This window comes from Aulonocara sp. 'chitande type north' Nkhata Bay, linkage group LG12, assembly GCF_057382095.1.
Source record: "Aulonocara sp. 'chitande type north' Nkhata Bay isolate Kocher_YH1m ecotype deep benthic linkage group LG12, A_spYH_male_GT1.1, whole genome shotgun sequence".
Taxonomy (NCBI): Eukaryota; Metazoa; Chordata; class Actinopteri; order Cichliformes; family Cichlidae; genus Aulonocara; species Aulonocara sp. 'chitande type north' Nkhata Bay.
Window position 1 is genome coordinate 6035766 of NC_141355.1, and position 26320 is coordinate 6062085.

At 44.0% G+C, this 26320-nt stretch overlaps 2 protein-coding genes across 2 annotated transcripts; both read right to left on the minus strand.

The window, feature by feature from the left end:
• Positions 1-15: 15 nt before the first annotated feature.
• On the minus strand, positions 16-2664 carry LOC147316809 (fatty acid synthase-like). Its single transcript, XM_086313357.1, has 4 exons — positions 2321-2664; positions 2091-2189; positions 1399-1650; positions 16-1271 (listed from the first exon to the last, which is right to left on the minus strand). Exons 1-4 carry the CDS (start codon positions 2408-2410, stop codon positions 1134-1136), a joined length of 579 nt encoding a protein of 192 aa, XP_086169483.1. The 5' UTR covers positions 2411-2664; the 3' UTR covers positions 16-1133.
• Positions 2665-13266: 10602 nt separating this feature from the next.
• LOC147316810 (ribosomal biogenesis protein LAS1L-like) lies at positions 13267-16436 on the minus strand. Its single transcript, XM_086313348.1, has one exon. It carries the CDS (start codon positions 16326-16328, stop codon positions 14691-14693), a length of 1638 nt encoding a protein of 545 aa, XP_086169474.1. The 5' UTR covers positions 16329-16436; the 3' UTR covers positions 13267-14690.
• Between the last annotated feature and the right edge of the window lie 9884 nt (positions 16437-26320).

A 26320-nucleotide genomic window follows, 5' to 3' on the forward strand; every position in this document is an offset into this window, starting at 1 on the left:
TGATCAGAAATAGTAACGACAACAAAAGCACAGGAATCATAGATCCAACGGGACAGGCTCGTTACAATGAAGGAAAACACTGAGCGACTGTTGAGGCCCTTATTAGTCCTACAAAACATAACAGAAATGTTACAATAAAACACAGAGGCCTTTATTGTCACGTCCATCGTACTGTGACTCCTCAGCACATTCATCTCCAATCAGCAGCTTCCTTCACTGACCCAATCACAGGTCTCAGGCCAGCTGTTGTACTCAGGTTTGGATTATTTGCTGAGGTTTTAGATCTCTGGACCAAAGCCTTTAAAAGGAAACAGTTTCTCAGAGGTTACATCAGTAAATATGATCTCACTGTTACAGTGATCATTCACATCTCTGATTAACCTCTGAAGAGACACATTTGGTCCTTAGCGACGCCTCTGTCACAGGCGTCTGTCAGAACAACAGCGTGTGTTTGACACAGTCCATCATGAAGAGAAGCAGTTTTTCTTCTGAATTAGTGAAATAACTGGTCTGTAAATTACAGTAACACGAGTGTCATTGTTAAAACACAGTTTATGAAACACTTAATTTGTTGTTAACTTATTGACAACGTAAACATTTGCTGGTTGCCACTGTAACTGATGACTGTGTGGTCACATGACTGAAAAGTAAACAAATATCACAAAATAAAGAAATGCCTCCAACTTGTGTTACGAGTAGTTAGTGTGCAGAAACACGGCTGCAGGGTCAGCCCTCCCTCCACAGTCGCTCATCAGGCTGGTCGCAGCGCGTTTGCCTGTCTACTGATGTCTGCATGAGCAGAAACACCAATTTGAGTGATGTTATGTAATTCAGGATTCAATCAATGTGTCAGTGTTTGTTACTTTGTTACATTAATTTTTTAACCACGTTATTTTGTTGTGGGATGAACTTCTGCAAACAACAACATATGGCAACAAAAAACAAAACTTGCAGTTGGAATCGATGGAGCTGTGAGATGATGGGATGTCGACTGGTTCACTAACCATTAACATTTGGGATATTAGGATAACAGTAGCGTGTAAACATAAGCAGTGCAAACACTTCCTATAACGACACATTTACAGTCTAGTTTGGGGAAAGCTGAGGAATTAGGGTGAAGAGACGGTGGATGTTTAACCCTCCCTTGGTTTGACAGCTCGCTCAGCCAGCGAGTTATGAATGATGTTCTTGATAGACTCCGCCCCCGCGCCTTCTAGGAAAGTGTGGTGATCTCCCTTGATGACGTGGACCGACACCTCGCCATCACAGACCTGAAGAAAGACGCAGTACACAGTTTGAACATTGGAAGGCTCAGACAGAGTTTATAGAAACACACACAAGCGCACACACGCACAGTGAAGATAAGTACTACAGACTGATGTAAATGTGCATCGGTACCTCGCTGAGCTTATAGTCAGCTCCCAGGTTTTGCTCATATTCGCTGCTGGTTTCGGCGCGCAGCAGCTTCACGCTGCCGTGGTATTTTGCAGTAGGTACATATGCATCAGCAGCCTTTAGCTTGTAGTAGAAGGCGGAGGCTGCAAAGTGCAGTGAGTCTCGGTCGATGTCCTTGTGAGCGGAGGTGATTAGGTCCACGGCCACACTGACGCGTGCATTCAGGTCTGACAGCGGGAGCAGAGTCTCCAAAAGCTGTAGGATGTAACCATGGAGACGACTGTAAGTTCATAGCAAACGTTACCGCGTGCTCGCGGAGATATTGTTGTTTTCAGAAAAGTAAGTGACACATAATTAATGAACATCACAGATCTTATGTATATGAAAATGCAAAATGAAGATGTTTTGATATTCAGGAGTTACAAATGTCAGCTTTCAGTGAGAAACTGTACGAAGGTTTGATTTAACCGCATGTTTTACTTTAGTCTCCATAACAGCTCCAAACATCACATCATTGTTGAGTCAAACCTGCACCACACACAGACTGTGCTGGAACAGCAGCTCCAGACTGTGTTACAGTCACCATCTTTACCTTACAGGCGCCGTGAGGCAAAAGCTCAGGTTGTGTGGCCTTTAACGCTGATGCCACATAAAGGAATACTTGTGTGTGAACCTGTGGGTCAGAGACAGTATACCTTGTTGTATTCAATGCCAGTGAACTGCTGGATGAAGGCACACAAGGCTTCAGTCTCAGCCTCAGACTCGTTGCCGGGTGTTAGCTTGGCTCTGTAGCTCTGCAAATCCAAAAACACAGTTAAACCTGTTCACATGCAGATCATGTGACCAGAGCTCATCCTTCAAAACCAACATCACACACGCTATACAGCATATACATGAAATAAAGATGCGCGAGTGTTTCTCTGACCTGTGTGTACGCTGCCACATATGAATGTGAGCCATCAAAGAGAAACAGGAACTCCACAGGCTGATTCTGGGTCTGCAGCTGAGAGCACATTTCAAATGCTACACAGGCACCAGAAGAATATCCAGCGACTCTGTACGGGCCGTCCGGCTGCACCTGCCTGACGCAGCTCACGTAGTAGGCAGCCAGGGACTCAATGCTATCCAGAGGAGCAGCTGCAAAGGAAACACATGAGGGGAGTTAGTTTGGCTGCACAGTGACATAAACAGCTGATGCACAACATGTGAGTGACAAAGGTCTGAGAACAGAACCACAAACTTTTAAACTGTGAAACAAAGAAAACATGAAATCACATCAGGTCTTTGGTTTTCCTCAGGCCATTATGGAGGGAGCTGTATATGTACAAGTGTTTGTAGTTTCACCTTTGAACAGTCAGACTTTCAGCTTTAACACATTTTGCTGTTTAACAGTTACACACGTTTTGATACACATGATTGTGACACCTGGTGAGGACGCACACTCATCATTTGATGACAAGTAAGGACACGTAGTTTCCACGATGGTTCAAAGTGTTGATTTTGTGTTTTAAAGTTTTTCTCTGTGACTGTAAAGTCATTTTAATATGAGCCCCATTATGCTGACAAACCCACGCAGACGATGCACACAGCTCAGCAACACCAACAAGCCTGAAACTCAAATGACATGAAAAGTTATCCATGAGGCGCCAAAACACAACAACAGCTGCAGCAAAGGCTCTTTGTACTGTAAGATGAAGATCCTACAAAAGTAGAAGCCTCACAAACCACATGTAGACTGGTTGTGCAAACTCCCACAGACCCTGCAGTCGAGAGGATAACAAGCTGCTCCAGTGATCATGACCAGGACACAAACTGCTTCCTCCTGAATCAGAGGCCTGACTGACAGACACACCCTGGCATAGAGGAGGCTGAGGAGTGTGACAGTTGGAGCACACGCTCAGGTCTAGGTCTTTAAACAGGGGAACCACCACCCCAGTGTGCCAGTCCAGAGGCAGCATCCCAGAGCTTCACGCAGCGCCGTGTCAGCCAGGACGGCCCTGCAACACCCAGATCCTTCTCATCAGCCTCAGGTCTGTCCTAAATCCTAGCAGGAGCTACCACGACGCGTACCACAAAATGCATCGCACTGGTTCTTCCCAGTAGTTGGAACTGGTTGTCTGCTTGCCAATGAATCCTGCTTATTGGTTCCACTTGTGCTACAATCAGGACGAATTGTAGTGGGTTAGGGTTAGCTGGATATGTGCTGGATATGTGGTGGAGGGTAACTGCAGGAGAAGAAGCTAGTGGGGGAGTAGAGCAGGGGAGGATGTGGGTCCCCGGGGCCTGCTGGAGGGCAAGGGCCATGCCCGATGTGAGTAGCAGCAGGGCCAGTGCGCCCAGGAGCACATCTTTTTCGACCGTAAGGGAGACAGGAGGCCGACTCACTGCCTCGGCTAAATGGAGAGGGAATTTCAGAAGGGCCAGGGCACAAGCATGGACCTTTTTCAGCTGTAAGGGAGACAAGAGCAAGGTGTGACGTAGGTCCCCGGGGCCTGCTGGAGGTCCAGGTCCACGCTCGATTTGAGTAGCAGCAATGGCCAGTGCACCAGGAGCACATCTTTTTCGACTATAAAGGAGACAGGAGGCCGAACAGGTCTCTGACCCTTCAGCATAGACAGGTGGCTGAATGGGCCCCTTGGGCCCTCCAGCCGAGACAGACAGCTCAAACGGGTTCCTCTGACCCTTCAGCGGAGACAGACACCGAACCAGCATGTGTGGAGACCTCTGGCAGTGTGGACACTGGCTGGAGCTTAGTGGCACTTTGGCTTGGCTCAGGCAGTGGTATGCAGTCCTCAGAGGGCTGAAAGTGTTCTCCAACACATCCAGCAGAGGACAGAGGACTCTACTAAAAAATCCGACTCTACTAACCTATCAGAGGCTGCTTAAGATCAGAATGCAATCATCTGCAGTTTTCTTCTTAATTAACAATAAACTTAGTGTATATGTACTCCTAAATTTGATGAAAGTGATAAATAATAGACAGCTCTCTCTCTCTATATATTCTGACATTTAACTAATTCAAAAGATATTTCAATATTTATTTATCTAAAACAAAACAAGTTAGAATAGCCTTTATTGTCATTGTACAGAGTACAACGAAATTGGAGTGCCACTCCCTTGGTGCAAGTTTCAATAATAAATATAAATGTAAAATATAAAAAGTACAAAAAAACAATCGTAAGTACTCAAACAATAGTTTGTACAATATATACAGGATAGCAGCATTAATATAATGACAGTATGAATAGCAGCATAATATAATGACAGTGACGGTATGGAATAGGTTCAATTGTTTTTGTTCTTATTTACTACGGTGATAGCTCTGGGAAAGAAGCTATCCCTGAATCTGTTTGTCCTGGTTTTATGTGACCTGTACCGTCGGCCTGACGGTAATAGTTCAAACAGTTGGTTGCTGGGGTGAGAGTAGTCCTTGATGATATTGCCAGCTCTGCTGAGGTACCGAGAGTTTGCAGTGACCTCCATGCTGGGCAGAGAGCAGCCAGTGATCTTCTAGTTGCAAGTTCACTCTAAATTGATGTTTAACAGAAAAAAAAAATGTTTTTATGTTTTTTCCCTAAAGTGTATGTAAATATCTGGTTTCAGCTGTGAATATACTGCTGTGTATTGAAATTCCTCTTGTTTTGCATAGAAATATACTGAACAACATACAAAGCATAATATATCAAATAAAATCTACCTGAGTTTTTTCTTTGAAAGAAGCCACTTATGTCAATTGTTGTGTTCATCAGTACATAACTGAAACCGATTACAGTGCTTTGTTTAGCCGTGGAGGGAAACAACTGAAAATATGAAATAAACACACATGTAAGCTAAGACTCTCTAAAAAAACATCATTGTTGTTGTTCGGATTTTCATTTCCCCATTTGTTGATTCACTCCAAGAGCAAGTAACGTAATATGGGTCAAGTGATCAGTTTGATATCAATCTTTTGTGATACACCGTCATATTTACATTATTTGTACAGTATGAATGATTTGCTTTGGTACCTGGTCAAACTTAAGCTCTCCTCTGTCTGCCTGTCTACGCTTCTCCTGCAGCAGTTTCTCCCCCCTCGCTCACATGCGTAAGTGCTATGCTCAGTCACCCAGTGCCTGAGCTCAGATCATACCAAAATTAGGGTGAATTTACGACTGTGCGCTATGTGCTTCGAATATTGTGTGTAGTTTTTTGTTTTATACAGTTGGCAGTCAGGCATCAGTAACAAAATCACCAGGCTCACAGTAGACAGATTCACAAGAAATTCATTTGGGCTTAGAAGGAATAAAACAAACAGAATCCTTAATTAAGCTTGCGTTAGATTGCAAAATGGTCCCAGATGAAACAGTCTTAACAACACGAAATGCACAGTTCTTTTGTAAAGGTTCTTTTTATTTGGAAGGAAAAATAAGCACAGACAGAGTCCCCAGAAGTGTCCAAAAAGTGATTTATTAAACACACACAGTTATACAGTGTGGGAAGCCGGTCTTCGATCTTCTCTGCTCGTTACAGAAAGCTTTATAGCCTAATATGACGTCAGAACATTTCCTAGAACTCAGCTTCTCAGAAACCTAACACTTTCTCAGGCTTTATGTTCCCAGATATGGATGAGGGAAAACATCTGGTCTAAACAATTGTGTGTCCGAGTGTGCAGTTTGTGAGATTGTCTGTCCAGGCCAACAAAAGGTCGCTGTCCTCATCTGACTTTACTTTGGGCCGCCTGGAGCCACAGAGATGCTGGTGGTTTTTGCATAATAGAATATTACAGAGGAATGTGTCTTATTCTGCGTGCTCTGGAATACAAGATTAAGCAGATTTACTAAATGATAAATGATACATGATAATGGTGATGATCAACTGATACTAAGTGATGCAGACTAATGAAATAATAATGAAATAATGGCAGTGAAATTACATGTTTTTCTTGACAACTCCTCCTCTTGGGCTCGCTTGCGAGCCCAACTTACACCAGGATTTGTCTCACTCCTCTGTCCAGCCTACAATCTCCCTCAAAGGCATCATGGACTCCGGCGCAGCTGAACCTGCTGAGCCTGAGCTCAGGGCTCTCTCCAGCATCTTTACTAAAAGCCGCCGGACCAGAGGGATGAGACAACATCCAATCATCAATATGACAAGAAAAACAACAAAAGAAAACATGGCAGACATAACAACACTCTTCCATTGCCCAAAGACAGACGTGAACCAGTCTCCCGGTCCAGTGTTCACACCTGATTGCTCATGCATGGTTTTAGATAACATTTTCAGACTCTCAAGCGCCCTAGTAACCGTACCGTCTGGTGCAGTATTGTTGGGTATGAACGTGCAACACATGTCCCCAAACATGGCACAGACACCACCTTTCTCAGCCAACAACATGTCCAGGGCCATTCGATTCTGGATTCCCATTAACGACGTCGGGCCTAATTGTTCCGCAAGGCCTTCTACCGCGTCCCTAGGGAGATTAGAGAGTCTCAACACATTATAATGGACATAGTTAATGCGATGGACATTTTTATTCGGAGTTATCCATAGAAACACACTTTCAAAGCCGGCCGCTATCTGATTAACTAACTTATACTCATCTGGAACTCCCCTGGGAACTCCTATTGAGTCAATCCAGGTTGGCGAGTCCCATCTTGGGTCATATTTGTGCATACTGTTGCGAAATCGATCAACTTCAGACCAGACAAAAAACAACGGAGGCTCCGGAAAAGTGCAATCAAACGATGAGTTTTATTATCACAGGAGAACAACCAACCGTCAGCATACAGAATGGGTTGCTCTGACAAAAATACACTGGGTTCTGGTTTTATAGGATAACATATCACACCTACGTCAATACAGTTCAAAAATACAGGGTGACAGATGGACAAAAGTTCAATTCGTGCAAACAAGGGTACATCACATATACTTTTAATAACTATAAACTGACATATAACTTCTCCTTTCTTCATTACTTGCCTTTTAAGGTAATAACTTCAGGTCTTAGCATTTCTGAGAGCTAATAATTGGACCCTCGTCATTAATCACTAAGTAAAGTACTTTAGCAGCCAGTCTCAGACTGGAGTAGAAGACGCTTAGGCCTTCACTCAAACCTGACTATGTGTATTGTAAGCATGCATGCAATTAACCTGCTATGTTCTCATCTCCCCTCAACATGTATCATCTGGACACTCTCACCAGTGAAGCTTAAAACCTTCTAGACTGGAACATCAACTCTTAACCAAGCACATTTATGCATTGTGTATAAAATGAACTCAACCTATAAAATAGAAAGGTCAATGTGATGACAGACATATTCAATGCAATATAAACCCTGTAAGAAATATTACTGATAAGTGATACTGTGAAACATGTTATTAATACATTCTTCATAAGGCAAATTATATGGTAGTAATAAAAGAATCTCTGAATCCCAACATTCCCTCTTTTGACATTCCCACAGGAATGTCACCATACTTCATGTTGTATCACTCCCTGCCCCACTCTATGGGTTCCAGGTTCATCTGGTAGATGCCCTCAACCCAGCCAGGGTTCGTAACCCTCGCCACTATCTTTACCAACAATCCTCTGACACAAGGAATGATACAACAACCAGCGATGACCAATATTCCCAAAAATACAGCCAATGAGCACATCACTGATATAGCCACACCATTGTCCAAACACAGATGTCATCCAGGATGCCAGCGGGTTTTCAATACCTGGGCCCTGTGCTTCGTACGTCGCTTACTACATCCAAGATCAAATGAAACATCCAAGACCAAATCATCGCGCTAACTCTGAGCTCGCTATTCCGGTTCCCCGAACACACCTGTTGTTGACGATTAGTATAGCTGGATGAAGTAATGTGAGATCACTGGGTGGCCCAACAGGGGCTACGCATCGATAGTAGAAACATTGATCGGCAACCCTTTGATTGGTCGGCGAAAATGTCGAAGGAGCGCGCTCGGTATTTTTCGGCAGCAGAGCAAGAACTCTTGAGTGAGGGATTTCAGGAGTTTCAGAGTTTAATTAAAACGCAAGGGAACACTGCAAAGGCTGCAAAAGCAAGGAGAGAGGGCTGGCAGAAAGTTGCTGACAAATCAAACTCGTAAGTAATTCAATAATAACAATAATAATGGAGTGGATTTATATAGCGCTTTTCAAGGCACCCAAAGCGCTTTACAATGCCACTATTCATTCACTCTCACATTCACACACTGGTGGAGGCAGCTACGGTTGTAGCCACAGCTGCCCTGGGGCAGACTGACAGAAGCCAGGCTGCCATATTGCGCCATCGGCCCCTCTGGCCAACACCAGTAGGCGGTAGGGTAGATTTATCATATCACACCATATTATCCAATATTATATTACATTATATTATATTATAATATGTTATATTATATCCCCTTTCACATTAGAGCCACAACAGGACCCACTAGAACATGGGAACAAGTAAAAGTGAAATATAAGAATATTCTACAGAATGGTAATATTTATCACTTATATTGCTTGTCGTCTCTTGGAAAGAGACCCTGGAATACTCTGTTTGTTTGTTCATAACAGCAACCAAGAAAAGGGCAGAGCAAAAAAAGACAGGTGGTGGTCCTGCACCCCCTCGTCAACAAGTTGGTTAAGTAAATAATACCCTCACGGGAAAATCGATATCTCTCTATGAGCACACTGTCGCGCTGAGCTAAAGGATCCTGTCTGTCCCGCAATATACGCTGAATTCTGAACACTCTCCTTATCAATCTTGCACCTTCCGCAATGGGTTGCTCGCGTAAACGGACAGGATATGACTGCGACAGACTTCCCAAATCCACCTTCGCTTTTATAGCCGTGGTCTCTCATCTTGATTACACGAAGTAATTTACAATTACTACTCTGAAATATGAATTACATCTGTAATAATCACATACATGTAATAGAATGTTAATAGTACATTTCCCTTTTTTAGGGAATGACCTGTATGTATCTGTGTGAAATCAATAAAAGGATCAAGTGCTGCATTATCTTTAGTTACATTGATGTTATTTATTTATGGTGAAACAGTGGTGGAATATCGCTGTTGCTTTCGTATGAATGACGCGGACATACCTGCGTGGCCGCGATCTAATCCTGTTTACATAAAGTAAACCTGCTCCCCAGCAGGTTTACGCTTACGGCTCTGTTGCTATGACAGCAAGTCCCGGATGGGCTTCGGGGAACCGAACGATCCAGGATCACGCGAAATCGTCAACAATCTCATCCAGCTAACTCACTTAGCGCGGTACGAAGAACAGGCCCCTGAGTGCTCATGCATGGTTTTAGACAAAGTTTTCAGGCCCTGCAGAGCTCGGGTTACTGAGCCACCTGGGGCAGTATTATTGGGGATATACGTGCAGCACATATCTCCAAACATCGAGCACACACCTCCCCTCTCTGCCAATAACATGTCAAGCGCCATCCTATTTTGAACTCCCATCAGAGAACTTGGACCCAATTGTTCTGCGAACCCCATCATGGCGTCCCTGGTTAGGTTAGAAAGTCTCAGCAGATTGTAATGAACATAGTTAATGCGGTCAACATTCTTATTAGGTGTTACCCAAAGGAATATACTCTCAAATCCTGCAGCTATCGGATTCACCAGCTTATATTCGTCTGGAACTCCCCTAGGCGAGTTCAGGCGAGGATCATAAGCATGTGTACCTTGGGTCCCTCTTTTGACCAAAACATGTCTCAGACGTCTGGCGGCTAGAGTACGTGTGTTGCGTTGTGGAATAGCCTTTACCTGATTCCCAATCAGCATGAGTGGAGCTCCTAATCGCACCATCGCACATGTCCCTACGCTTCCTATAGGAACATGAACCAACAGAGTATTTTCCCCACAATAATAATAGAGCCCACTTCCTGCCCAGGTTCCAATTACCGTGCTAGGGCCGCTTACATTGTTGGTGGTTCGTCCCTGAAGTGTGACGGCACACCAAGTTGGATCGATCTCTCCCACCTTGTACTTTTCATTATCAGTAGAGAACTTAAAACATGCATAGTTATCTTGTTTTGGCATAAATGGTCCCACTGTTGTCTGACACTTTCCATCTACTACTGGCTCCTGTACATTTAATGACGTCACACAAATCTAACATGAATGAGCTGGTAGACCCTTTAACATAGTTCAACTCTATGCCATTATTTCTGCTGAGACATTCATCACCTTTACCTGACCCCTCGCGCTTTTGTCTTTCTAGCGATCCTGTTTTAGGACCTACAGTCTCAGGAACTGCTGGGCTGGACTGGCCTCCGTGTTCAGACAAGGGGTCCGGAGTGCCTTGCAAAATACAGACAAAAGACAACAGAGCCATGGTTACTATTATCGCATATAATACACATGTAGTTGTAAGGAACATTTTAATACGTTTCTTCCCATTACGTGTCTCTGATTCGGTTGTTTGCATCATGTTATATAAACTTTGTATTCTAGACTTGTTATATAGATTTTAGATTCTGGACTGAAACTCCCCTCTTTGTGGAGCCTTTAACTTATCACTGCCCCTTTCTGATGGCGTGACGACCTTCTCCGCTGCTGCTCTTCTTTCTTCAGCCTTCCAGGTGGACTACTGAATGGCCTGTTGCACAGGTGAGAGGGTTTATTCTGCCTCTGTTTGTTGACACCTGTGTTGGTTGAAGCCTCTTCCTCAACCAAGAGTAGTTGTCAAACAGCTAACAGATCATCTGCAGAGGAATGGTTTATTTGAAGAGTTTCAGTCAGGTTTCAGAGCTCAGCACAGCACAGAAACAGCTTTAGTGAAGGTTACAAATGATCTTCTTATGGCCTCTGACAGTGGACTCATCTCTGTGCTTGTCCTGCTAGACCTCAGTGCAGCGTTCGATACTGTTGATCATAATATCCTATTAGAGCGATTAGAACATGCTGTAGGTATTACAAGTACTGCGCTGCAGTGGTTTGTATCATATCTATCTAATAGACTCCAATTCGTGCATGTAAATGGAGAGTCCTCTTCACACACTGAGGTTAATTATGGAGTTCCACAGGGTTCAGTGCTAGGACCAATTCTGTTTACATTATACATGCTTCCCTTAGGCAGTATCATTAGAAGACATAGCATACATTTTCACTGCTATGCAGATGACACCCAGCTCTATCTGTCCATGAAGCCAGATAACACACACCAATTAGTTAAACTGCAGGAATGTCTTAAAGACATAAAGACCTGGATGGCCGCTAACTTTCTGCTTCTTAATTCAGATAAAACTGAGGTTATTGTACTCGGCCCTGAAAATCTTAGAAATATGGTATCTAACCAGATTCTTACTCTGGATGGCATTACCCTGGCCTCCAGTAACACCGTGAGGAACCTTGGAGTCATTTTTGACCAGGACATGTCCTTCAACGCACATATTAAACAAATATGTAAGACTGCTTTCTTCCATTTGCGCAACATCTCTAAAATTAGAAATATCCTGTCTCAGAGTGACGCTGAAAAACTAGTTCATGCATTTATTACTTCCAGGCTGGACTACTGTAATTCATTATTATCAGGATGTCCAAAAAACTCACTGAAAAGCCTTCAGCTAATCCAAAATGCTGCAGCAAGAGTCCTGACAGGGACTAGAAAGAGAGAGCATATTTCTCCTGTTTTGGCTTCCCTTCATTGGCTTCCTGTTAAATCCAGAATTGAATTCAAAATCCTGCTCCTCACATACAAGGTCTTAAATAATCAGGCCCCATCTTATCTTAATGACCTTGTAGTACCATATCACCCTATTAGAGCGCTCCGCTCTCGCTCTGCAGGCCTACTTGTTGTTCCTAGAGTATTTAAAAGTAGAATGGGAGGGAGAGCCTTCAGTTTTCAGGCCCCTCTTCTGTGGAACCAGCTTCCAGTTTGGATTCGGGAGACAGACACTATCTCTACTTTTAAGATTAGACTTAAAACTTTCCTTTTTTCTAAAGCATATAGTTAGGGCTGGACCAGGTGACCCTGAATCCTCCCTTTGTTATGCTGCAATAGATGTAGGCTGCCGGGGGATTCCCATGATGCATTGAGTTTTTCCTTTCCAGTCACCTTTCTCACTCACTATGTATTAATAGACCTCTCTGCATTGAATCATATCTGTTATTAACCTCTGTCTCTCTTCCACAGCATGTCTTTATCCTGTCTTCCTTCTCTCACCCCAACCGGTCGCAGCAGATGGCCGCCCCTCCCTGAGCCTGGTTCTGCCGGAGGTTTCTTCCTGTTAAAAGGGAGTTTTTCCTTCCCACTGTCGCCAAAGTGCTTGCTCATAGGGGGTCATATGATTGTTGGGTTTTTCTCTGTATCTATGAAGCGCCTTGAGGCGACTTTTGTTGTGATTTGGCGCTATATAAATAAAATTGAATTGAATTGAACCAAGCTCTCATGTGCTGGTGCACACTGCGACCAGTGATACCAGGTGTCGCCCTTCCCTTTCAGTTGGACTGCTGTAGTTGTCCTGGCAACGACCTCGTATGGACCAGTCCAGCGTGGCTCCTTCCACTTGCGTTTGAGCACCTTCAGCCACACCACCTTTGCCTCCGGGGTCGCCCTGTCCACAGCGTGTAATCCAGATGTGACCTGTTTGCGAAACTGGAGATTCTTGCCACCCCTGTGGTCGCTGTGTTACTGGAATGTTCTCCTGTAAAGGATAGAAAACAAAAAGCCTCTCTCTGGTACACCTCACTAATCTACTGTGTTCATCTAATGTTCCCTTAATTATTCAAAGTTGGTTCAAGATATCATGTTCTGGGCTCTATCCTTTATATTAACTTTACTTAATCTAAATGCTCTTTATGTGTGTAAAGAGTTTATCTTCGAACCAGGATTCAGTTCATTTTAATCCTTCAACTTAAACATGAAAATAACAATGTCTGCCTCAGTTTTACCATATCTAAATCATCAAACACCCCAAAAGTCCTAAAATGATCCTAAACCCATTTCAACTTAAACCTTAAATCCCCCCTTTATTTTGACACATTTCATGTGTCAAAATAATGTACAAAACTAAAAATGCTCAGTTTTCCCCACTCATGATCCAATCTATGTCATGAAAATGAACTTAAAACAGAACAGTCATCAGTCATGTGCTTAGCCTTAGTCCAGTCTTTACCTCAGTGTCCAGTTGGTCCAACCTTAGTTCAGTTCGTCCGTCCAGTCACCGTCCATTCATACGTATTCACACCAGGTATTTCCTCTTTCTTGCCGAGACAACAAGAAACTGTTCCTCTTTCACAGTTGCGAGTAAACATAACTAACCTCTCACCTATAAATGATTCTCTCTAACTAAGTGTGTGTGTGTATATGTCGTCCTCAAATGCTCTCTCATCTCACCCGTTGCACTTCTGACCTTCCACCAGACCAGAGGCTCATCAAATAGCCTCGTCTAACCTGCTCCTCAGAATAACTTAGACTCTGCTTTCATTAATGCAAACTTTCTGCAACTTAGTCTTTCTGAAAGACACACACTGTTTAAACCTCTGAATGCAATATCAATGCTGCAGATTATATTATTAATGCAATGGTGACGATGACGATTATTTAACAATAGCAGTAAAATAATTTCCCTGCTCCACACTCCCTCTCTCGACCTCTGGTACACCAGAGGTCGCAATACATTGTGTCCTCGCTCTGACCCTCTCTTGTGGTCCATCCGGCCTCGGGCCTCCAGGATCCTCACCCCCTGTGGTCGCCGAGATCTTCTGCAAAGGAAACAAAACACCTTTTCCTGCATCTCCCTAACTTATCATAGTTGGGACTCTTTAATCAAAAGCCTTATCCTAATTATGTTCTTGACTTATAGACTTGTATTTATATATATTCTTCAACGTTACTCATCATTTTACCACTCTCTTAAAACGCTGACACTAACTTCATTTTAAAACCTCACATTTCCTATGTTATAACCTGTTTTTGATATAGCCTTTTTATTTCATTTTGCTCCTTTTAATGTAACAATACCTTATAATTCTAGTTTATCAGACTTAATCAAAACCTATGCTTTCCTTCCTTTGGTCCTTCTTTAAATCAGAACATTTTGTCTTCTGAAAGTTTTATTTCTGCTTCTGCCAACATGTTTAGTTAACGAGCTCGACTGGACAGAAACAATCACAACTGCTGAACCTGCACTGTGCTCATGGTTAAAATTCCACAACATTTTGTCTTCTGAATATTGTATTTTTGCTTCAAAACTGCTTCTAGCACAACAAGAGTCAGCGGAGGCTGGAATGACAACAACAACAACAATCTTGTGCTTAACATAAAACAAAAAATAACACAAGTAACAAAAATAACACAAGTAACTTAAAAAAGCTTCAGTCCACATTTCAGTTTGTTGAGCTCGCTGTTGCTCCAGAGGAGGCCCTCAGCTGGCCGGGCTGGAGCCGAGGCCCCGGGGATGCTGCTACGTGTCGCGCTGCTCTCCAGCTCCACTGGCTGGTCAAACACAGTCATTATCGAATAATTGTCCACCATGAGGCACGACGGGTCGTCCGACTGTCCAGGAACTTTACCAAGGTCATAGTTCTTCCATGTGACATTATCAGTGCACACCTGCCACGGAGAACCTCTGAGGGCAAGTGCTCTTTCAGCCTGCACGTCTGCCCATTTGCGCTCCTCACTTCTCTCCGAGTCCATCGGTGAGGAGTGTTGCATCTGGTCCAGCAGCATACTCACAGTATATATGGGCTGCTGCTGCTGCAGAGGTGTGCTGGCCTCTGAGCGCTCTGTCTGTGTGTAGATGGAGCAGAGCTGGAACAGCTTCTCTCTGGTTTCCTGAGGGGGGGGATGCTCCATGTCATCCAGGACTAGCTGGATCAGGTGAGGTGTGCTGATGCAGGGGGCATCCAGACATGCAGAGAGAAGCTGCTGCCACCTCAGCTTGATGCGGTCGATGAAAATCCTGTCCTTCATTCTGGCTTTCTTCTGCAACCTTGTCTCAAAATGATATTCAAATTTGTTGTTGTTGCAGAGGAAGACTTCTGAAATCCATGCAGAAATATAGAAACACCTGTGACCGTTGGGCTCTTTGCTGAGCAGCTTCAGTTCCACAAAGAGCTTCTCCAGGAAGAGGTGAATGAAAGACGAAGAGTTAAGCATCTTTAGCAGGGGCAGCCAAAAGCGCAGGAAGGTTTGTGGGACTCTGGGCTCAGTGGGACTGGCACTGTCAGATGTTGCACAGCCTAATGCTTCCAGCTGCTCCATGGTAGGAACAAGAAAACCGTCTTCCAGCAGCACATCAATCAACAGCTCCCTGGACCCCAGTGCAAACTGCTTGATCTCACCCAGCAAACAACTCATGTCTGCTAAGGGGGCCTGCCACAAGCTCTTCCCCTTGTCTTCAGGAGACCCATCATCAAAAGCTTGGTACTGGTCCTTCTGAAAAGAGATCAGCAGCTCCCGAGCGTTTCTGCAGGCATCCACTTCTTTCTGCCTGGCAACGAGCTGCTCATCGGGGCCTCCTCCCAGCTGTCTGGACCAAAACTCCTGCTGGAGCCACTCCAGGGCCACCTTACATCCCTTTCGGCACCATTTCAAAGAAGGAAGAGTCCCATGCATGATTTCGTGCCTCAGATCCACCACCCACTCGGGGATGTTCAAGTTTCCAGCCAGTTGCCTCAGCGGCCGGGCCTTTCTCCCCTGCTGGCGATCCGTGATAAGATTAACAAATCTTACCAGGGTCGTCCCGTACATCAGGGTCAAGTCATCTCCGGTAAGCTGTCCGGACCGGTCCCGCACCTGGCAGCGCACGAGGTCTGCTGTGCAGTCCACGGCCACGGGAAAACTATTAGCGCACCTGGCCCTCCAAGCCGATATCCTCTCTAACGCAAACCTCTGCAGAGAGGAGTCCATCGAGTAAAGGTAGTCCCGAACCTGATCCCACTCCGCTTTGTTAAGCCAGGCTACCACATGGCGTGTTTTCTCAGAGCCCTTTTTATTCATTGTGCGCGCTCCGGACCTCACGCTCAATCTCTCACTCACCGGGAAAAGCCGCTCGCCTCACGCAGAGACCACTCGCAGATTTATATGACAGAGGACCGCGTTCAGAGCTTCGAGATTTACAGTTGCTTGTCGCACAGCAACCAGGAAATGACGCTAACGTTTTCTTCGGCTTCGTTTGTGGCTGACGTTCACCCTGCGGGCACGCTGACGCCACCTGCTGGATTGGAGGATGGAGCGATGGTTCTACAGAGCGCTTATTTACATGATGCTGGTCATAAACGAGCTTTCTTTGGCTATGGTCAATGGCGTGTCCAGCGGGGTGGCCTGGGGGGGCACAGGCCACCCCCCCCAACCAGACTGGCCACCCCAGGTGCCACCCCAAAGGCAAAACAATAAAATTCAATCAAATATCAAATGTCCGATTATGTTTTCACGGTGACGCTCAGATATCCGAGTGTAAGTGAATGCAGCATCGGCTTCTGCGCTATGTGCATCACGTTAGCAAAGGTAGGAGAGCCAAGCACGAAAGACGTCACTGCAGGAAACAATTTTTCGGTGAAAGAAAATGAGGACAGAATAAATGTCCCGGTAAGTAATATTAAGTTTGTTGAGTTTAGTAAACTTCGGCGAAATTAGAATACCAAGGAAAAAATAACACTTAAAGAATTATTGCAGCCGTGGAATATTTCAGACAGTATGCTACAGAGGGGAGCTAACATAAGAGTTATGAGTTATAAGATGTAATCTAAGTCGTAACATTGCTGTATGGAGCTGCAGATTTGGTTGCAGGTTAACATAGCTGGACTGGCCATCGGGCTTATTTGACTTATTTTTTATTTTTTTTGTAACGGCATGAACAATGAGAGGTGGTGGATTGGCCAGATGCAGGTCGATGTGTAGAAATAACTCCGTTGTTTGGTGGTGGCTATGGCGGGGCTTCCACAGAGGCAGCAGGTGGATGAGGGGAGGGGAGGCAGGAGGAGAGCCCCGAGGCAGCCGCCAGTCCGAGTGTCAGGTGAACTGAACTTCAGGTAAGAAGTTATGACCTGCAGTCTATCTGGGTCAGATATGAACTAAGTTTAGGTGGAGTTTATTTTCGTTGTGCTGACTTTTTACTGTCAGTTGCAATAACTCATACTGCGTTCTAGCCAGCTTGGAGTTTTTATACAGCTGTTCGGTTGCTATGATGTTACTGATAGTGAACTTTATTTTATTCATAAGGTTAGTTAGTAGAGTTGCCAACGGCTCCTTAAAAAAATGGAATGGTCCCTCAATCAGAGAAAATATTACACGTTTCGTATTGAGCTGAGAAGAGACGCAGTTTGTCCCGAACTTCAGCTAGAATGGAAAAAGACACAAAGCTGGATTTATTCTGTCTTTACGCTGCACAGCTGCCTCTTCTCTCATCCTCCCTCTCCTGTTGCTACTTCAATCATGAAACTGATCGATGATCAGCTGATCGGCTTTTCTCTCTTGTTTGTTTATCGCCCACTTTGCGCCAGAAAGACGAAACCAGCAGATGTCGCGCTAAACAACAGCAGCACGTTTAAGCTTGATCGGCTGTTGTTAGAATTTATTTAATATTAATTTCTAGTATCAGCTGATGTTTGCTGGAGCCACAGCTGTAAAGCTGCTGGTCATGATGTCGGTTTGGATATCTGGTGAGAGGGAAACGTGAAGACCACCCACCAGGATCCTTTTTTATGTAGCTGACAGCTGGTAACTGTGCAGGGGCGGGTCTAGCAAAGTTTTGCCAGGGGGCCAGGTAGGGCATTAACAGGGAAAGGGGGCACAAAGAAATACTTTTCTTTCCTATTCTCATTTAAAATATCTAGCTTTTATTAAATAATTATCTAAATCTTACAACCAAAGTTTTTATCTGACGTAAAATGTATAGAAATCATACATATACCAAAAAGACTGTACATCACTGTCACAACAGGGTTTGTTTTCATTCAAAGGCTTTATGGCTTTAATACCTGGTGGGTCGGTCTGTAGTCAAAATGCCCGATTTTCTGTCCCAGTCCAGCCCTGCAGGTTATACTGGCAGTGTCACCATGCCAGCTGAATGTATTTCATCATCAGCCAGTGTTGTTCTTTATCAATATTACCAAAGTTTACCATAAGGCAGCATAGAAAGTATTTACTTGCTTTCAGGTTTTATTCAAATATTAGTCTTTTCAGTTGTTTCTCCACTTTTTTCCTGTTTCAAAATCAAACACCAGTTTGTGAGAAGATTATCTTCTTTTTTTAACAGGCAGAGAAAGTTTTGCATTGGAATGGCTAATTTGTCAATTGTTTGCTACAAATGTTCGTATTTTAATATTCAAAAATGTTTTTGCCCAAAACATATGTGCAGTATATGTCAGTAAAAATACTATGCAAATATTGCTGTCCTTGAATGCTGAGTAAACACTGACAAAGCACTGATTGTATCTCTTGTACTTTATCAACGCAGTATCTAAAAACTTTGCACCGTAGTGGTTAAAATCTCATTCTAATAAGAGTTAAAAGTGCATTTGGTTATTAGGTTTATAGGATTATTGAATTATGGTTAAGGGTTGGTAGAATTTTTTTTTAAAACATTATCTGCCAATTAAATCTGCCACCCTTCTCCAAATCTGTGCCCCTACCTGGCCCCCCCAACAAAAATTTTCTAGACACGCCACTGTACCTGTGTAGTTGGTGCACTGTCCCACAACATCACTCATGCTCAAGATTTACACAGGGCCAGATACCTACATTCAAGCTACCTTCTCGTAACAGCACAGTGATACAGAATTTTAGGATTTGTTTTAATAATGCACAAAAGTATTACAACTTAACTCTTAAAAATGTTAATCAAGAAACTGGGTTTTATGACGTGCAGCATGTCATAGCACGTAAAGCACGTGCAGTGCTTTAATTTGCTTCTCTTGCTATCTATGCATTTTTTCTCAGTAGCCGATTTCTGATACCTTCACAGGTGTTGAATAAACAAATGTTTGACCCTCACACAGAGCGGCTGTGCACGTCAAATAATGAGAAGTGCCACAACTTCCAATGTGTTAATAATGGACTGGATTTATATAGCGCTTTTCAAGGCACCCAAAGCGCTTTACAATGCCACTATTCAGTCACTGGTGAAGGCAACTACGGTTGTAGCCACAGCTGCCCTGGGGCAGACTGACAGAAGCGAGGCTGCCATATCGCGCCATTACCAGTAGGCGGTAGGGTAAAGTGTCTTGCCCAAGGACACAACGACCAGGACAGAGAGCCCAGGGATCGAACCGGCAACCTTCCGGTTACAGATGTGCTTCCCAACTCCCTGAGCCACAGTTGCCCTCAACTTCACTTGCAGCACAGGTGGTGGACTTTAAAGAAGGGTAACAAGATTGAATACACGGTTGTGCAACAATGCTGATGAAGTGAAGAAGCTTCTCGGATGAGAGGTGAAACGTCTTCAAGCAACTTAAAGAAGTCCAGACGCTTTTCTTTACAAGCTCCTTTGACTACGATGACCTGAATGACTGAGAACCTTCACAGACAACAATGCTGATTCTGTAGTTTATTGTATGACACCGTTATGTTTCCTTTACATGAACTGTGGGCAGTAGTAGCACTGATGTTGGTCGCTATGGTATTTGTAACTGTGGGTGTTCCTGTAGGGCTACGCGTGAGAATTCACAAATGTGCTGTTGCAACTTCCTCAAAAGCTGCAGTTGCTGCAGCCTCTGAGAAATGCTCACAGATTGATAGGTATGTTATGGAGCCTCGCAAGGCACATTGAAGAAAAAAAATTTGAACATGTATTTTGCGAGATGAAGATAGTGCTCAGTGGAAGGGGAAACACTCGTGGCTAGGTGTACTTTGATCTGGTGGTCTTTGTTGCATTCATTAACAACCAGCTGCAGTACTCTGTACAGCTTTACAGGTATTGATGGAAGCATGATAAATGCAAAGAAAAAAACTCTCAAGATCTTGCGAAACATTTGTGGGATCTTGCAAAAGTAAGTTTTGACAGAATTTGTTCTGTTTAGTGTGGTGCACAATAGCAATTTTCTAAGATCACACTTTAGCAATAAATTGACTTTGTGAAGTCCTTTATCATTCTTATTGTCATGGGCATATCCTATTATCTTTTTTCTATACATTAGATTTTATTTGTTGTCCCGTATACCAATTTGTCATTCTTTGTGAAATGCAGATGCATAAAACAGTTCTATACAAAACATGCATGCTACTTTCATGCTGCACATTCTACAACAAACACTTATTTTGTGTGCATTTGTCTCTTTCAAACAGGTGCCGGTCCTCACCTCTGCAGTGCTGCCGTCTCCTGTAGCGCTGCATGGTTCTAAGCTAAGTTTCCTTTCCTTTTTCTGTTCTCTTAGATTTGTCCTCAGGTTGGAAGTGTCTGTGTTGTGCAGCTGGTCTGATCTGTCTCTAGACAGTTCAGGCTGCACCCACTAGTTAAATGGTGGAGGCTCACAGCGACATACTCAACACAGAAGTTTCTGAACTCTGCATGAGGGTTTCTCCGACGAAGTGAGGGCCGTGAGGCACAGCTCCCCGTCTCCCGGTGACCCTGCTAGGTCCACCTTCTTAGGGAAACCCTCTGCAGAGGAGCTGACAGAGCCAGGAACTTGTGAGTTGTGTGTGTCCACTCAGGCATCATTCATGCTTGTTCTTTAGGCAAGTATGAAGTTTTAATGCAGAGTTGTTAAGGTCAGCATTGTCTTGCTCGGCCTCACTTTTCCTCCGGGCTTAATGGGCGTCTCATCACAGCTCTGTCAGCTGAAGCTGTCTAGAAATCTCCCCCGTGTAGTGAAACGGGCCGACAAAGCAGCCTGTAATCAAGCATAAAGAGAAAAAACAAAACAAACACAAAACAAAAACGAGCGAACAGGAAAATGATGTTATTTTGGCTGCATTATTCAGAGAGGGGAGAAACAACGGGACCAGGCCCTGTGTCAGCCTTCTCTCCCCCCTTTTTTTGTTTTTTCTCTCCATATAATCCACTCATGACCCGCCAAGCTGACAGGACAACACAGGTACATGTTAAAATTCTTAAGATCATGTTTAAAAGCCCAAAAATGGACATTTCTTTCACTCAGTAATCACTTGTATTAATCAATCAGCAGAAAACATGTCACAATTTGAATCTTTTAACCACTAAATTTGTTGTGTCTTCACTGGTTGGTCAGACCAGTGTCTTTTTGAAGTTAAGTTGTTGTCCTGCAACCCAGAGAGTTTATTTGTTAGTAGTGGATAAACTTTATTATTTAACAGCAGGTGTATGTTAAGTTTCGCTACTTTAAACTTGCTGGAAAATCTTCACGTGTTCATGAATGTAAGCTGTTTCTTCATTGCGTGTGTGTGCGTTTGTAGGTGGGTGAATTGAACTTTTTTTTCTCAAACGAGGAATTCCTCTAGCACGTGCCTCTCTCTCATATTACTCTGCTTGTGTGTGTTTTTGTTTCACCTTTTTGTTGTGATGCTCCGGACGCCTTCCCAACTTCCACAAGTCTGGTGGCCTCAATTTTATGAGTTAAAAACTTCTCTTAATTTCTCCTCTAATTCTTTCCTAGCTGCTGTCTTTTCCACAGCTGCTGATTCTTGCTGAGTGTGGTTTCCATTACTATAATTTTGCTTCGGCCGCTGTGCTTGTGGGGGCAGTTGGCCCAGGCCCGTAGCCACCTGTATCAACACACTAAGAGATTTATTTAATATCATTTTCATCACTATGTTACTCTGCCGACTGAAGTGCCAGTCTAAATCATGCACGATTTGTCTCTTCTATATCAAAACCCAGCCAAACATCAAACATTCAGCGTAGTCATTCAAAACCTTATTTGTAATATTATAATCAGCAAAATCAGCGTTTTAATTACAGGCATGTATCATTGTTTGCAAATCATAATTATAAAACTCAAAAACACGCTAAACAGCAAGCAAAAATCCTCTGTGCGCTTCACAGCAGCCACCTCATTTGCATGTTCACACACCGTCTAAAAATAGCTCGCAGCGCTGCAGCTGCACGTCACACACAGGGTCACACAAACCTCTGTTATTTTATATTACAAAGACGTCTTATATTTACAATCACTGCAAGGCCTGACAGATTTAGCACCTAACAAATTTCGACAAATTTTACCATAACGGGTCCAACCGAAGAAAGATAACTTTTTTGCAGCCAATCCCAGTATCTGTTACTTCTGGAACAGCCTCTGGCCTAATTTCTAAAATATACCTAGCCAATTCCCTACCAAACTACTTGAGCCTTTAACTCAATTCCTTGGGACTTGTTAGATTATAATATTATTTTATGCCATGTTATACCCCTAATGAAAGAAAATTCCATTTTTGTGCTTTAAACATGATCTTAAGAATTTTAACATGTACCTGTGTTGTCCTGTCAGCTTGGCGGGTCATGAGTGGATTATATGGAGAGAAAAAACAAAAAAAGGGGGAGAGAAGGCTGACACAGGGCCTGGTCCCGTTGTTTCTCCCCCTCTGAATAACACAGCCAATACAACATCATTTTCCTGTTCGTTTGTTTTTGTTTTGTTTTGTTTTTTCTCTTTATGCTTGATTACAGGCTGCTTTGTCGGCCCGGGAAGCCGAAGCTGACCCTGGACTCCTGCTCTCCCCTCTACCATCTTTGCTCTCTCCTCCACCATCTTTGATGTGACCCTGACCAAATGCTAAAGCAGCTGGACCCACAACAACAACTTGAAAATGTCAACAGTGCTGCAGGAAAATGATCTCATGCAGCAGAGACGGAGAGCGGTAATCCAAGGCCCGTTTCACTACACGGGGAGATTTCTGTCAGCGTCTTTTCTTTCTGAGAAGACTGAGAAAGGCCCGGCTCCCACCACCGATTCTGACCACCTTCTATAGAGGAACTATCGAGAGCATCCTGAGCAGCTATATCACTGTCTGGTTCGGGAACAGCACCATGCCGGACAGACAAGCTCTACAGAGGGTTGTGCAATCAGCTGAGCGCACCATTCGCTCCGAGCTCCCTGACCTGCACTCAATCTACAGAAGGCGGTGCTGGACCAAGACCAGGAAGATCGTGAAAGACCTCAGCCATCCCAACAACAGACTGTTCTCTCTGTTGCTGTGTACGTGACAAATAAACATCTGGATTTGGAAAACGAGGCACTCGCAAAGCCACCAGCATTGTGCCTGATCGGACACACCCCTCTCACACACTCTTCACACTCTTGCCATATGGAAAAAGACAGCGTCAGCTGACAGAGCTGTGACGAGACGCCCATTAAGCCCAGATGAAAAGAGAGGCCGAGCAAAACCATGCTGACCTTAACCACTCTGCATTAAAACTGTGCAGGACAGTGACGGACCAACAATGACCATCGGGCAGCAAGAAGGGCGTGCTAGAGACAGGAGGAGTAACTGAGGTCAGGAGGCACCTCAGAATGGACAAAACACCAGGAGAAAATAAGCTGAAGGCACAGGTGTCGGGGCTCGGCCAGGAGCTGACCTCTGAGAAGAGCCGAACAGCAGAGCCGTAGAAGGCCGTGGAGCAAGGCAAGGGAAACATCAATGGACTTCAATCTGATGTGTACGGAAAAGACTGAGGTTTATGTTCTCAGTGAGAGCTCAAGACATCAGAGCAGAAACTGAGCATGGCTCAAGAGGAGCTGGCTGATAATGGAACCCATCAGACTTGCAGTCCCAGACGCTGGACGTGAAGTCAGGCCGGAGCTTGCCGGGGCCAGATGAGCATCCCAGAAACGTCCTTGAGGCCTTTGTTAAGCTAACAGAACAAACACTGAGGTCTTCCACTGGTGAAGTTGCTGCTGCAGACTCTCATTTACACCCTCTGGATGTCAGCCGTTTCTGCCTGCAACAAATGGACAGCAGCTGCAATTGTACAGGCATAGAAACGGACTCCTCATACATGTGATATCTGCGACTGAGGGGCGAGTGTCGTGGAGGTATTGACACGGTGAGGAGGAAGAGGATACGGTGTCTGGACTGGCAGATCCCAGCAGCTCAGACCCCCAGACTTCAGGAGGGATGGAGCACTGGGAGCTTCTGCAGGCTCAGGACCTCAGCAAGGAGATGAGAACAAAGCAGAACGAGCAGCAGTGACAGCAGCTGAACTTTGACCTGAACAAAATCTTGACTTGGCTGGGAGAAACAGAGGAAGAGCTGGAGCAGCAGCGTAGACTGGAGCTTGACACTGACATCCAGACGATTGAGCTGCGTATCAAAACCCTGAAGGAGCTACAGAAGCAAAAGGGTCAAGCTAAGGAGGAGTGGAATAAGGAGAAGATGCAGGACACTGGAGAAAAGCACTGCCTCAATTGGGGCCAGAACCAGTATGGACAGAACTTTAATCAGCATCACCAATGGACGCAAACAGACTGAAATGGAGGAGGGCAGGACCCAGGGCATGCTTCAGGCCGCGGTTTACTCAGAACACCAGAACAGGAAAGTGATGAACACAAACACACACACACACATACACATCTACATGCACTGACTCAGAATGAAGAGAAACATATACGAACATATGCACTCGTTGATTGAGTGAGAAATGACACACACACGTGCAAAAAATCAAAATGCTGATTCAATTCACTGAGAAGTGATCCACACACACGCTGATGCAATGAAGAATGCTTTACTAACAAATGCTGCACACAAACATCCGAATATGGAGTCGGTTACAACAATAAGAAGCCATTGATTGTTTATGGGTTAAATGCATTTCATGCCACACAGAGGGCATCTGTGTAGATTTAGGGGACAAGGTTTAAAGTAGTTTGGTTGTGAAAACAATGTCTGTGCGTGATGTCGGTTTATGGCTTGAGGCCTCCACTGAATTGTGTACTGTGCTTCACACAGCCTGATAAGGAGCAGTGGTACAGAGTGAAAATGATGAGTGAATGATGTGAGTTTTATTTCGGAGAGAATATCAAAAGGTTGTGTTGATTTGACTCAGTTGTTTAAGTTTCCGCCAAAGCAAAGCGTTTGTGTGTAACCAGTGTCTACTATTGAGTCAAGTAAATCCAACGTGTTTTTGTTGGTGCAAAAAAAAAAAAAGGAGTTATGGTAACTGTATGCCTACACAATATAGTGTGTGAAGTTCTGGTTGATTTTTGGGTTTTGTTTGACACTAGGTTGATTCTATCAGTGAGGTTTGGATTGTTCTCTTTCTCTAAGAGAGAGAAAGATGGTTTGAACTTTGGACATGTTTGCAATGGGCCCCAGTATCTGTTATTATATGAGTGTTTTATTGTTTACGTTTGTTTTTGCTTTTGTTACTGTGCACTGAGATAAGAACATCTGAGAGGTGTGACCCACCGGTGGTGATATTTTGGTATTTTGTGAGTTCCTGATTTAACAAATCAGCTCTTTAATCCAGGCCTGAGAGATTGAACTTTAAAGCGCTATAAAATATTCTTACTGAAAACAGTCGCAAAGTATTTTTTTTCTCCATGATTATAATGAGCTTGGGAGAAAAATTCACTTATATGGGACACTGATCCTGAAGCCTAAAAGGATTGCACCGAGTCAATCCAGTCCAAAGAAGGAAAAACAAACAAGGAGCTGTTTCCTTTAAAATGATGACGTCATCTTGCTGGTGATGGAGCCTCGAATAGGTTGCGCGTGAGACTCCATTATCAGCAACTTCTGGTACGAATGTGTGTGAATGTATGCATGTGACTGGACTGTGACGGACTGACGACTAAAAGTTTTAACTGACTTGGTACTGAGACAAAAACGGTGCCGACTTTAGGATTATTAAATGTCCACAGACAATTCACCCAGCCTGTAAAAGAAGGGTGGATGTTTTCTTTTGCTTTGTTTTGTCTGCAAGAACAGAAGAATGACAGAGACTAAAGAGCTGTAGCTTCACAGGAGTGTGAACTGCAGGCTGAACCCCTTGGTTGCTAATTTTGAGTTACTGATGTTTGCATTAAGAAAATTGTGTTTTAGTAGCTGTGTTTTAATTAATGTATCACATTATATTG